The following is a 13,591-nucleotide window of genomic DNA, read 5'->3' as shown; positions in this document are numbered from 1 at the left end:
TTCTCCTTCCTCGTTCTAACAAACAATCATCACCAATTCTGTAGCTATTCCTGCCATTGTCAAAATTTGTTCGCTGGTTAACTTCACTAACCCTGCCGAAATCACAGGTTTAATTATCCTGTGATTATTCTCCTGTTAGGCGTTATTACTTGTTTGTACAACATGTTTTCCGCATTACTTCCAGAACAGAACTTAAGCGGCTGCTAGCCGGGGCTGTACAACTGGTCCTTACTAGTGTAGTGATCTGGCCAAAAACTTTCTTTCAAAATTTCATTTTCTTGGGTACACCGAGAAGATAATATGTAATCTTTCTCACCTGTTATTCCTGTTAGTTGTTTATTTCCATTCTGGTAGTCTTAATCTATGGATTTCACTAGTAATTATAACAACGCTGATCATTCGCAAACCCAATCAACCCTATAAATGGAAATGGGATGTGACTAGGTCCTCCCATCGGGTAGACTGTTCGCCGGGTGCAAGTCTTCCGATTTGACGCCACTTCAGCGAATTGTGCATTGATGGGGAAGAAATGATGATGATTAGGACAACACAACACCCAGTTCCTGAGCAGAGAAAATCTCCGACCCAGCCGGGAATCGAACCCTGGGTCTTAGGATTGACATTCTGTCGCGCTGACCACTCAGCTACCGGGGGTGGACATCAATCACATAATCAGACAGCGATTGCCATCTGCTCAGCTTGTATAGCCCCGTCCCCTTCTGTCTGCGGAAGTTTATTTTTAGATGTGACGAGGATTCTCCTGACAGAGACATCACGTACACTATGCAACATTCAGAAATCAACTTATGATTCATTCAGAAATCAACTTATGATTCATTCAGAAATCAACTTTAAATGTGTTCAGAAATGTTCAAAAACCAACAGGGATGCGTTTCAAAATCATATGAATAATCGATAGATCAACGTGCGCTGGATGCTAGGCTCTTTGCGAAACAAGTTTTTTTTCGTCTCAAGAATATGAATTTGGCACCCCGTTTTCCCGGTAGCATCTACTACTCAAACGCGACTCAACTGTGCATGCACATGACCCCGCTCGTAACTGCTAAAATGAATCTAATGTAAACAGTTGTGACTTCACACTCATCATCGGAAGCAATTTGTTGTTATGAAGCATTACATAGTCTTCCTAAAGCCTCCGACACATTTTGCTGTTGGCAAACACTTTCATGAGCACTGTGTGTCATTGCTGTGTATGGTGCATTTCCTTTGCAATTTAAGTTATTTTTGTTTTTCTCTCTCGTTTATGTTTTATTGTTGAAGTATTATTCTGCAGTAGCAGGATACAGTAATATCCTTTGTTACAGTATCAGTTATTACCAGTCAAAATTACAAAAATTTAACAGAAAATTAAAACAATAAAAATTTCCCGGAATTCTAAAAAATTCCCGGGTTTTTCCCGGTTTTCCCCCAGATGAAAAATTTCCCGAGTTTTTCCGGGATCTCCCGGGCCTTATACACCCTGATTAGGAAACAAAAAATTAAAAAAATTGTGAAATAACACATTTTCATTCCAATATAAAAAAATATTGTCACTGATGTAACTTTATGTTTCTTTGCAGAATTTCATAAAAAAAAGACCCCTCTTGTGAATGCAATAAACTAATCTAAGTACTATGCAGCAGAGCCTACTACACAAAGTTCAGAAAAACTGTGAAGACACACAGTCTCAATCAGTTGAATGATGCTCTAACTGCCCACACCTCAAAGTGTTAAAAAGCAATTACATTTTTCTAAACAACAAACACTTTCTTCCTAAAAGAAGAGTTGCCCCTGAATACGATCAGGCAAAACAGTAATGAATGAAAAGTCAACTTTTAGAAATTTTATCTCTGAAGGCTGTTATTCATAATGCAAAAGTTATAGAGAATTGACATTTAATAAGATGAATAAATCTGATTGCTAGTTCAGGTTCTTACCAACAAACACCTGAAAATTCCTCATACATACATTATTGCTAATGGTGGGGTCAGGCCTTAGGCAGTACTAAATAGCATGTATTGCACTTTATCTAAATTCAGTGACCGTATATTTGCACAGAACCAGTTATTAATTTTGAAAAAAAAAAAAAAAAAAAAAAAAAAAAAAAAAAAAAAAAAAAAAAAAAAATGTTATTTATGTTTTCAAGTTTTTAACAAGAGTTGAACCAATATCAATTCCAGTGATTATTCCCCATTCTGTGTATGTTGCTTAAGTGTGTGTGTACATTTCCTGGATTTCTTAATGTGAATCACTGCTTTGTTTTAATGAGATATGGATGAGAAATAGTTTATAGCAAGATCTCTGATGCCATAATACTTGAGTTTCTGCAAGAGAAAATTTGTGATCTGGACAACCAAAGGCTTTTCACAAGAGACACAAAATACCATCTGGCAATATTGAAAGTTCTGTATAATCTGATCTATGAATTGAAAAAGTCACATTCTGTGGAGAGATCTTTTTGAAATCCAAACTGATACTAAGAATCTTATTTTGGGATAGGTGTGTTTTGTTTGTGCATACAGTTTGTCACATATTATCACCAATATATGCAATTTGCAAGCCCTGTTATCTCTAATAACCATCAATTTGCTTCCAAATGCACATACACAAAGACACACAAAATCCAGGGTCATTTGAATGCTTTAAAAATATTGATTACCTTCAATGTATTATCAAGACGATATCCATCGAAGCTAGTAATAAAGGAATAAACCTTTGCTGGATCATACTGGCACATTAACTGAATGTATTGCTCAACTAATTGTGGCTCAAGGGTCAGGTCGTCCTTCAGATGACTTAAGTTTGCATGTGAATCCCTGAAAATAAATGTCATCCGATTTGTAATGATCAAGTAACTGTTCCAATATTTCGGATCATGCTTTTCATGACAATGCATCAGTGACTATGATAGAACATATCTAATCTGCAATTTACAGAAAATACCTATTGCTTTACCAGAAAAATATAAGCTGGAGAGTTACCTGAAATCAAACAAACCATGGAGGAACTGATACAAGACCTCTGGTTCAAGGTCAAGTTTTCTTAATATCTTTGGAATTGTCTGAGGTAAATGCAAGACTATAATTTGAGCGGTCTTTACAGCATCAATGTCCAACAGTTCCTGCCAAACAGAAAACAATGCTATCATCATCATCATCATCATCAGTAATAATTACGTAGGAGATACAGAACTTAAGAACTAAATGTGACTGCAAACTAAACTGGTAGAATAACAATAACATAACAAGAGGGTTGGGGGTTGGGTTGTTTGGGAAGGAGACCAGACAGCGAGGTCATCGGTCTCATCGAATTAGGGAAGGACTGGGAAGGAAGTCGGCCGTGCCCGTTCAAAGGAACCATCCCGGCATTTGCCTGGAGCGATTTAGGGAAATCACGGAAAACCTAAATCAGGATGGCCGGACGCGGGATTGAACCGTCGTCCTCCCGAATGCGAGTCCAGTGTTTAACCACTACGCCACCTCGCTCGGTAACATAACAAGAGTTTTTGTTAATATTATAAAGATGTAGAATGAATGGCCAATACTTGCCTTCAGAAGGTGCAACTCCAAGAACTGCAAACAGAAACACTTTAAATAGAAAATAAGAATCCTAGCTTTTTGAACTACACAACTTCTTCAGGAACCAAAAGGGTTTGGTCAGGGCAGATATAAATGAGGCACAGTCATACAGAGAGGAACCCATCTGTTGTGAGGATGAAGAGGTAAAGATGGAGAAAAAGAAACCAGAGAAAGTGAAAGACAGTAGATAAGCAAGCACTGTACTGGCTTCAGTTTAGGATGACAGTCGGCACAGAGTTAGAAGCGAGGATGAATTGTAAGAGGAAGAGAAAATGAAAAGTGGAAAGAATAATGGAATAGAAGGAAAGGGAGAGTGGAAAAGAGGGGTTGGGGTGACAGGGGAGAGGGAGGGGGGACAGGGAGAGGGGGAGTGGGAGGGGGAGTGGGAGGGGGGAGGGGGAGTGGGAGGGGGGGAGTGGGAGTGGGAGTGGGAAAGATATTAAAATAAGTCAGTAAATAATAAAATTGCAATGACTGCCATGTAGGAAAAGGGATGTGGGCTTATGCTAACCAGAGGTTGTGTCCAAGAAGCTGTTCTATGAAAGTATATACCAAAGAGTTGGGTATTATCTTTGGAGTTCAGGGGAATTATGACTCAGCAGAAGAATCCAAATAGCTTGTATGGTATAGCAGTTTCTGTGTCATACTGTATACCATCCACAAGGTGACCAATCCTTTTGAGTCTATTCATGCATTTGGCCAGATTGGCAGGTCCTTAAATGGAAAATTATGCAGTGAACACATACCTCATGGTAAACAACACAAATAATTTGATATGCTGCTCTGCATTTAATGTTACTTGATTCATGATGGGGATGAGGTATGTAGTAGTAGACGGGTGCACAGGGCAGATTTTATAGCAGGACAGTTGGAGGAGTAAGAATCTTGGGGTAGGGATGGGGGGTCCGTGAATGTCACATGGTTTGGCAAGGGTATTGTGGAGATAAGGAGAGCAATGGAAGGCAAACTTGGGTGATGTGGAGAGGATATAAGGCAGATATGGTCTCATTTCACGGCTTCATTTGAGAAAGTTACATCCATTACACAGTAATCTATTCAGGCTTTCAAGGTCTGAATGATACTGGGTTATGGGAGAGTGGCAGCTATACTGGTTGAAGCTTTGGAGGAGGGAACTAACCACGAGATTTGTTCTTGAACAAGATCAGTAATGTAACTGTGGGTGAGTAAATTAAGAGAGGTTACTGGTGCAGGTGTTAAGGTATTTGGTACAGGGGCAGACATGTTTTACCATAGATGTCTGGGCTGTAGGGAAGGTCGTGTTTGACAAGGAAGAGAGTGACAGTAGTTGAATTGTAGATACTGTAGGCTGTTGGTGAGCTGGTTCGATTGGATTGGAATTATAGGGTTAGAGAGACCAAACTGCAAGGTCACGTCCCTTTATCCTATATGTGTCAAGTCATGAAGAGTCCTCGGACAGGAAGAACACAGAAGAGAAACCCTGATGAATCTGATTGTATCTGAGAATAAAATATATTAAAAAAACAATGGGACAGAAGCAAGTTGAAGTGAGAGAGGGATAGGAGGGTGATGTTGAGTGAATTGCTCCTCTCAGAAAGCAGCTGGAGGCCCCAGGGCATTTTATGCAATGGGAGACACACACACTGCATCCGATCACAATTTCCCCACCCTCCATTACCGCATGAAAACTAGCAATGCAGACAACTTGATTAAATCTCAGAAAAGAGAACAATGACGACAAGACAGAAAACCAACGAAAGATTTAAAAGAATACAAAGAATTAAAAAGGTGGGAGGGGCAGGAGCCACGTCAGACCATGAAGCAAGAGCAACCTTGGGGGCCTTGTGTCAGAGCATGCAATAAGGCACCCCTCCAATCCCTCAAGCAGCCAAAGAGGCCAACGTGCCTTACCTCAATAAGAGTAGTAGAAACCACCCTCATGGGTAAAACTTAACACCAGATCAGTCACTTTGACATCACCTGCCATCACCAGAGGCAGCCTGTCATCAGGTTTAAGATTTCACCATAAGGTGGCCAAATTAGAGCAGTCCAGTAGGATGTGGGCCACTGTCAGATAGGCATCACACTGACAGTGGGGTGGAAACTTATGTCGTATGATGTGGCTATAGATCAGCCAAGTGTGACCTTTGTTAAGATGACAGAGAACACTAGATTATCTGCAAGAAGCATTAAGGGAAGACTGCCATTTGGTTGTGGTCCCCTTTATTGCTGGCATTTGTTTGGAGAAACCAAGGCACACTAATCCATGTTCCAAACCCTCAACAACTGATGGCATAGAGCCAACCAAAAGTCCAGTTCCAGTATACCCACCTCCAAAGTCAGCAACCTGGTAGCCAACTTGGCAAACTGCACCTTCATTCCCTGGGATCCAACATGACCTGGGGTTCACACAAAGATGACTGAATATTCAGCTTGAAGGAGATCCTGTGTAGTCATGGCCAATGGATGTCAAGAGTAGCACTGGTTGATAGCCTGAAGACCACTCAGGGAGTTATGCATGTTAAGAATGTCTCACTGGCGTGGAATGACTCAGGGCTCGAGTGATGGCCACCAATTCTGCAGTAAATACAATGCATCCATTTTGCAGGGAGCATAGTTCACTGCATCTTGCATATGTGTTGGCAAAATGGGTTTATCTGTCTATTATAGAGCTGTCAGTGTACACCACTGTGAACCCAGAAATGGATCGATAAACGCCAGGAACAGGAAGCCAAAAACCCTGGGGGTCAACAGAATCTTTCAATCCACAGGATAGGTCAAGACAGACCGAAGGACAGGTTACATGCCATGAGGGTGTATGTGATTGCTCCCCGACAAGATGTGAGAAAGGGGGAAGATTGAGTTCAGAGCAGATGGTGTATACAAACTGTGATAGTGACTCCAGTCCTGGGCCTATGTTGTGTGAGTTTGATCCCACTACCAGGATAAAGCGTGCAATAGTTCAGAAGCACAGGGGAGCAGCAAATGTGCATCATGTAATTGAGCAGCAGTTGGTGCCTATTATGAGTCTCCGCAAATAGCCTGTTCACATGGCTAGCCTGAAAGGCACCTGTTGCAAGTGAGACCCTACAATGGTGAATCGGGTCCAGCATCCACAATACTGAAGGTGGTGATGAGCAATATACCAGACTTCCCCTAATCAAGATAGGACAGGATCAGAGATTTGTAACGCCACAAAAGTGTAGAGCAGTCTGCACCTCAGCTGGTGTTACTAAGGCAGTGAAGAGTATTAAGCTGTGGCCAGCATGTTTACTTAAGTTGGGGAAGCACTGAATACCAGTCTGACTTAAAACTGGAAACCAGGGATAAAAGCCCACACAGTGCGTTTCGTATGGCACCCTGCACTCACTCAGCATTCAGCAACACCCACAGTGGAGGAGCAATAGTACATTCAAAAAACCTAAGGATGACACCGTAGGCCTCACAGCTGCAGCTAGACCACTGATAGCCACCAGAAAAAGGGAAACACTCAGTGAAGAGCCCTGCAGGATCCCATTCTTTTGTACATGGGGGGTTCTGTAGGAAGTACCAACTTGAATCCAGAACATACAGAGTAACAAGAAGTTCCCAACAAAAGTCATGAGTGGGCCTCTGAGACCCCACCGACAGAGTAATGAGGATAGTGATTCTACCATATGGCATTGTAAGCCTTTTGCAAGTTGAAGAAGACACTGATAAGGGAAAAAGTTGACTGAATGGCAGACCAAATTGTTGGCAGTAGAATGACCTTTATGAAAACTGCCTTGGGACAGAGCAAAAAGACCGCAAGACTCAAGGTACCAACACAACTGCTGGCTCACCATACGTTCGAGCAACTTGCAGAGAACAATAGTTAGACTAATTGAGTGATCACTGTCCATCACAAGGAGGTGTTTATCCAGTTTCAGCACCAGAACGATCATGAGATAGGAATTCACCCTTGCTCCAGACATGGTTAGAAATGGCAAGGGTGGATGTTGGCAATCCACCGATTGGTGTTAGTGCATTTGGCTGTGGATGTAATCTGGCCCTCGAGCCATGTCAGTGCACAGGACTAAGGCACTAAGGAATTCCCACTCACTGAAAGGGCATTATATGGCTCTATATTATATGTAGTGACAGGAAAGTGAATTCGCTCCATCCACCATTTGAGGACACAAAATGCAGACTGATATTTCTCAGACACGGAGGCTTGAACAATGTGTTTGATAATAGCATGTGGGTCAGTGTATACAACACCATTCAGGGAGACACCTGATACACATGTGGGAGGACTGTTGTCCACAGAAGCACTGACCCTTTGTCAAAACCTGTGAAGGAGGGGAACGTGGTCCAGTTGTAGTAACACTGTTCCAAGCATCCTTCTTTCTGTTGTTTTATTAGGCAGTGGGCCCAGGCATAGAGCCATTTAAGGCAATGAGGTTCTCCATCGATGGATGTTGCTTATGATGTAGGAGAGCCTCTCTGTGATCTCTAATGGTCATGGTGATTTCTTAAGTCCACCGTTGTCCACATTGTCTTCCGAATGAGGTATGCTGAGGTGTAGGAGATGATTAAGTCGGCAGCCGATAGAATGGCTATACTCTGGCCAACCCCATCGATATCTGGTGGGATGCTAAGGGTGATGGCAGAGGCAAAAGCATCCCAGTCAACACTGTTGATAGCTCATCTGCATGGACATGCAGGTAAGTGATGCTGATTGAGGGGCAGGACAATCAGAAAAGAGCTGCTGGTACACAAGTTGTCACGGACTCACCAATGGCTGGAAGGGAGAAGATTAGGGTTGCAAATGGGACGATTAAAGGCCAAATAAGATCCATATGCCACACTGAAGGGTGTGTGGGCACTAGCATTCAAGAGACAGACCAAGCTCTGTGAGCAATGTTTCAATAGCTGTACCACGGCCAATGGCTGTAGTCCCATGTTGCAGATGGTTGCTGGCATTGAAGTCATCCAAAAAGAGGAAAGGCGAGAGGAGCTCAGAAATCACAGCTGACAATACAGTCTGAAACACTTCACAATCAGGAGAGAGATACACATTACAAACGGTAAAATCCAGAGGCATCCTCACACAAACAGCTAAGGCCTACAAAGTCACAAAGAGCGCACTTGTCTGCTGTAGACAGAGTCCATGACAACCTGTGTAACAGCAATTATTTCTATTGTGTTGGGTTTTTGGTGTAGCACCTCTGCCAGAAAGGAAGGACGCAAAGACAGAAAGGCACAAAAAGTGGAATGTACACCACAGTGGGTCACCTTCCCAGCACAATTTGTGAAAGGCAGAGGGAGAAAAACAGAAGAATAGGCTTGCAATAGAAAAGGGAACTAGTGCTACATGGTTGGTTAGTCATGGTGGTCAAGCACGTTCTCACAAGAAAGAGATGTGAGCCCCTCGGGGGGGGGGGGATTGGTTTGATGTGCATTGAAGTTTGTTGCAGGTCTTTGGAAGATGGAGGTCAACTTCCAGGAAGGGGCTAATGCTGAAGACTTGGAGAAATTGTGTGAATTTAAGGCGGGAAATGTATTAAGCTATTGGTGGAGGAGTAGTAGTTCTTTCTTTACAGTGAATCCAGATCACAAAGATACTGTCCATGAACTTGTACCAAGACTGTGTAAACTGCTTCCGAGATTAAAAATTCCATTTATTTACTATTAAAAACAGTCTTAACCACGATTTATTTATCAAGGTGACCGGTTTCGACCACTACTGTGGTCATCTTCAGACCATTGAGTAGGAACCTCTTTCTGTTGGAGAATCACTGAATTCCATCATGGCCATGAAAACATGGAAAAAAGGTGAAGCATCCTGGTTCTCATAGCCATCCACTTCTGGGACCTGCCCTTCCATTCCAATCTTTCCCCAACAAATCCCTCTTTGTTCCCTGCAGACGGAACATATATTTCTGAAAAGCTAGGATTATTATTTTTGATTTTGAGTGTTTCTATTGGTATTTAGAGCCAGCCTTTCTGTCTCTCTGTAAGTTTAACAAATTTCTTAAATGAACTTCCTGTTTTACACAGGCAAAAACAACCTTCTTTGTTCGTTTCCTTCTGGGTGGGCTATATAGCCACTATAAATGTGAGGAAAGACATCACCCCACTGGGCTGTATTATACAACTGTACTTTACTCAGCAGAACTAGTTTTGGGCATGGTCCACTTTCAAATGCATCTAAAACATAACAACATACCATAATAAAAAGAAAGTTACAACCTAAAAGCCATACCACTACACTGGATGTGTTGTTCATGCAAACATTCACTTTAAACTGGGCCATGCCTGAAACTAGTAGTGCTGAATGAAGCACCGTTTTAAAATATAACCTGATGGAACGATGTCTTTGTGCAAATCTTCATTGCAGTGAAAGCCAATATTAACTAAATATAACACGATGAAAATTGCTGACAATTGAACTTAGCCACAATCAGCATTTAAAAATATTTGAGTGTAAATACTAAAATGTGAAAGCATGAGGTCAGCATTATTGACAAAGCTGCATAAGGCTGGTTTGAAATGGTGGTCTGGTCTATCATGGAGTCCATTCTGCCATGTACATTAGGTTTAGACATTTGCAGCACATTATTTTCTCTTCTTGTCACACCACTTGTTCTTATGAATTATGTTGTGGTAATTAGAGGTTGTCTGTGGTCTAGGTGTAGCATCTTTGATCAGTAATCAAAACATCCTCAGTTCAGTGTTTGAAACCAGCCACAACTTAAATCTTTATTAATAATTAGCATTGATGGCTGAAGACTTCCGGCATAAAAGTCTCCCTCATTCTGCCAACAGCCTCGTCAAAGAGGGCGGAGGAATGGACAGAGAGTTTGGACACTGTCTCAATCCTAGAGTGGGAAACTGCCCCTAAAGGCAGAAGACTCAGAAATGACCAATGGCCTGAGGATGCAGAAGGCAATGGGAACTACTGCATTAAAGACACATAATGTGTATCCACAGGTCATGTGGCTTGTAAATGGAAATGTGTCATGATGATCTTTCCATTGGAAAAAGATTCTGGAATAGTCCCCCATTTGGATCTCCAGGACAGGACTGTCAAGGGGGAGGCACCTATGAAAAAAAAAAATAATTAATGAAGTGATAACATTCTAAAAGTCGGGGCCTGGAATGTCAGAAGCTTTAACATGGTAAGAAAGCCAGAAAATTTGAAAAGGGAAGTGCACAGGCTCAATGGAGATATAGTAGGGGCTAATGAAGTGAATTGGAAATAAGATGAGGATTTCTGGTCAGATGAGTATAGGATAATATCAACAGCAGCAGTAAGTGACATAATGGGAGTAGGATTCACTATGAATAGGAAGGTAGGGCAGATTGTGTATTACTGTGAACAGTTCAGTGATACGGCTGTCCATAGAATTGACAGCAAATCAACACCAACAACGATAGTTCAGGTACATATGCCAATGTTGCAAGCTTTAGATGGGGAGAGAAAGAAAGTATATGAGGCTGTTGAAAGGATAATACAGTATGTAAAAGGAGATGAAAATCTAAAAGTCATAGGGCTGGAATGTAGTTGAAGGGGAAGGAGTAGAAGAAATGGTTACTGGAGAATATGGGCTTGGGACAGCGAATGAGAGAGGACAAAGACTAATAGACTTCTGTAATAAATTTCAGCTAGTAATAGCAAATACTCTGCTTAAGAATCACAAGGGGAGGAGACATATTTGGAAAATGTTGGGTAATATGGGAAGATTTCAGTTAGATTGCATAATAGTTAGACAGACATTCCGAAATCTGAATTGTAAGGCATACCCAAGAGCATATACAGACTCAGATCATGATGTAGTAGTGATGAAGAGTAGGCTGAAGTTTAAGACATTAGTCATGAAGAATCAATACGTAAAGAAGTGGGATACAGAAGTACTAAGGATGACAAGATACATCTGAAGTTCTCTAAGAATTTAGAGACAGCAATAAGGAATAGCTCAGGAGGCGGTACTGTCGTAGAAGAATGGACATCTCTAAAAAGGTTCATCACAAAAGCTGGAAAGAAAAATGTAGCTACATAGAAGAAACCATGGTAACATAAGAAATACTTCTGTTGATCGATGAAAGAAGAACGTACAAAGATGTTAAGGAAATTTAGGAACACAGAAATACAAGTCACTGACGAATAAAATAAATTGAAAATGCAGGGAAGCTAAGACAAAATGGTTGCACGAAAAACGTGAAGAAATTGTAAAGGAAATGATTGTCGAATGACTGACTCAGCATATAGGAAAGACAAAACATCCTTTGGTGACACTAAAAAGAAGGGCGGTAACATTAAGATGGAGAGGGGGGATAGGTGCAAAGAGTACACTGAAAGCCTCTATGAGGGGGAAGATTTGTCTGATGTGATAGAAGAAGAAACAGGAAACGACTTAGAAGAGACAGGGGATCCAGTATCAGAATCAGAATTTAAAAGAGCTTTGAAGGACTTAAGATAGAATAAGGCAGAAGGAACAGATAACATTCCATAAGAATTTCTAAAATTGTTGGTGGAAGTGGCAAAAAAACGACTATTGACATTGGTGTGTAGAACATACAAGTCTGGCAACATACCATGTGACTTTCAGAAAAAAATCAGCCACACAATTCCGAAGACTGCAAGAGCTGACAAATGCAAGAATTATCACACAATCAGCTTAACAGAAAAAGAAAATTTAAGACATGTTGGATGACAATCAGTTTGGCTTTAGGAAAGGTGAAGTCACCAGAGAGGCAATTCTGATGTTGCAGCTGATAATAGAAGCAAGACTAAAGAAAAACCGAGGGACATTCAGAACACTGTCAACCTGGAAAAAACATTTGACAATGTTGAATGGTGCAAGATGTTTGAAATTTTGAGAAAAACATGGGTAAGCTATAGGGAGAGCTGGAGAGACGGGCAATATACAATATGTACCAGAGTACAGAGTGGACGACCAAGAATGAAGTGCTTGGATTAAAAAGGATGTAAGACGGATTTAGTCTTTCACCCCTACTGTTCAATCTGTACATCAAAGATCTCAATGATGGAAATAAAAGAAAATTCAAGGTGAAAGGATATCAGTGATACGATACACTGATGACATTGCTATCCTGAGTGAAAGTGAAGCAGACTTATGTGATCTGCTGAATGGAATGAACAATCTAATGAGAACAGACTATGGATTGAGGGTTAATCGAAGAAAGACTACAGTAATGAGAAGTAACAGAAATGAGAACAGTGAGAAACTTAACATCAAGATTGATGGTCACAAAGTAGATGAAGTTGAGGAATTCTACTACCTGAGCATCAAAGTAAACAATGTCGGGCAGGGCAAGGAGTACATCAAAAGCCAACTAGCATTGACATAAAGGGAATTCCTGGCAAAGACGAGTCTACTAGTATAAAACATAGACTTTAATTTGAGGAAGAAGTTTCTGAGAAACAATGTTTGGAGCACAGCACCATAAGGTAGTGAAACATGGACTATGGGAAAACAAGGAAAGAAATCAATCGAAGTATTTGAGATGTGGTGCTACAGATTATGTTAAAAATTAGGTTGACTGATAAGGTAAGGAATGAGGAGGTTCTGTGCAGAACCAGGGAGGAAAGAAATATGTGGAAAAGACAACAAGGAGAAGGGACAGGATGATAGGACATCTGTTATGACATTAGGGAATGACTTCCACAATACTAGAGGGAGCTGTAGAGGGCACAAGCTATAGAGGAAGACAGATACTGGAATGCATCCAGCAAATAATTGAGGACATAGGTTGCAAGTGCTACTCTGAGATGAAGAGGTTGGCACGTAAGAGGAATTTGTGGCGGGCTGCTTCAAACCAGTCAGAAGATGGATGAAAAAAAAAAAGTTACTAAAGAGAAGTAAAGGTGGAAAATTTGCAATTGGTTATCCCAGTGCCTTTGTAGCTGAGTTAAGTTAAAGAAATGAGAATAGACTAACATTGCTTGTATCTCCATTTCAGACGACAGAGAAACACTTAGAACAATCACGTAGTTAACTCAGTCAAAGATACATTGCTACCTAGCCAGACTATTCTCATAATCACAA

The 13,591-nt window shown here is 41.1% G+C and overlaps 1 protein-coding gene across 1 annotated transcript in view; it reads right to left on the bottom strand.

The window, feature by feature from the left end:
* LOC124606769 (vacuolar protein sorting-associated protein 8 homolog) overlaps nucleotides 1–13,591 on the bottom strand; it is a 196,609-nt gene that overhangs the window by 41,766 nt on the left and 141,252 nt on the right. The window contains exons 17-18 of the mRNA XM_047138823.1: nucleotides 2,982–3,121; nucleotides 2,660–2,816 (exon numbers count right to left, since the gene is read on the bottom strand). Coding sequence (XP_046994779.1) covers nucleotides 2,660–2,816; nucleotides 2,982–3,121 — 297 coding nt within the window. The remainder of the gene's footprint in view (nucleotides 1–2,659; nucleotides 2,817–2,981; nucleotides 3,122–13,591) is intronic.

The sequence above is a fragment of the Schistocerca americana genome, chromosome 3 (assembly GCF_021461395.2).
Source record: "Schistocerca americana isolate TAMUIC-IGC-003095 chromosome 3, iqSchAmer2.1, whole genome shotgun sequence".
In the NCBI taxonomy this organism is placed as follows: Eukaryota; Metazoa; Arthropoda; class Insecta; order Orthoptera; family Acrididae; genus Schistocerca; species Schistocerca americana.
Note: the sequence above shows the minus strand (reverse complement) of the source record. Positions and strands in the feature narration are given on the sequence as shown.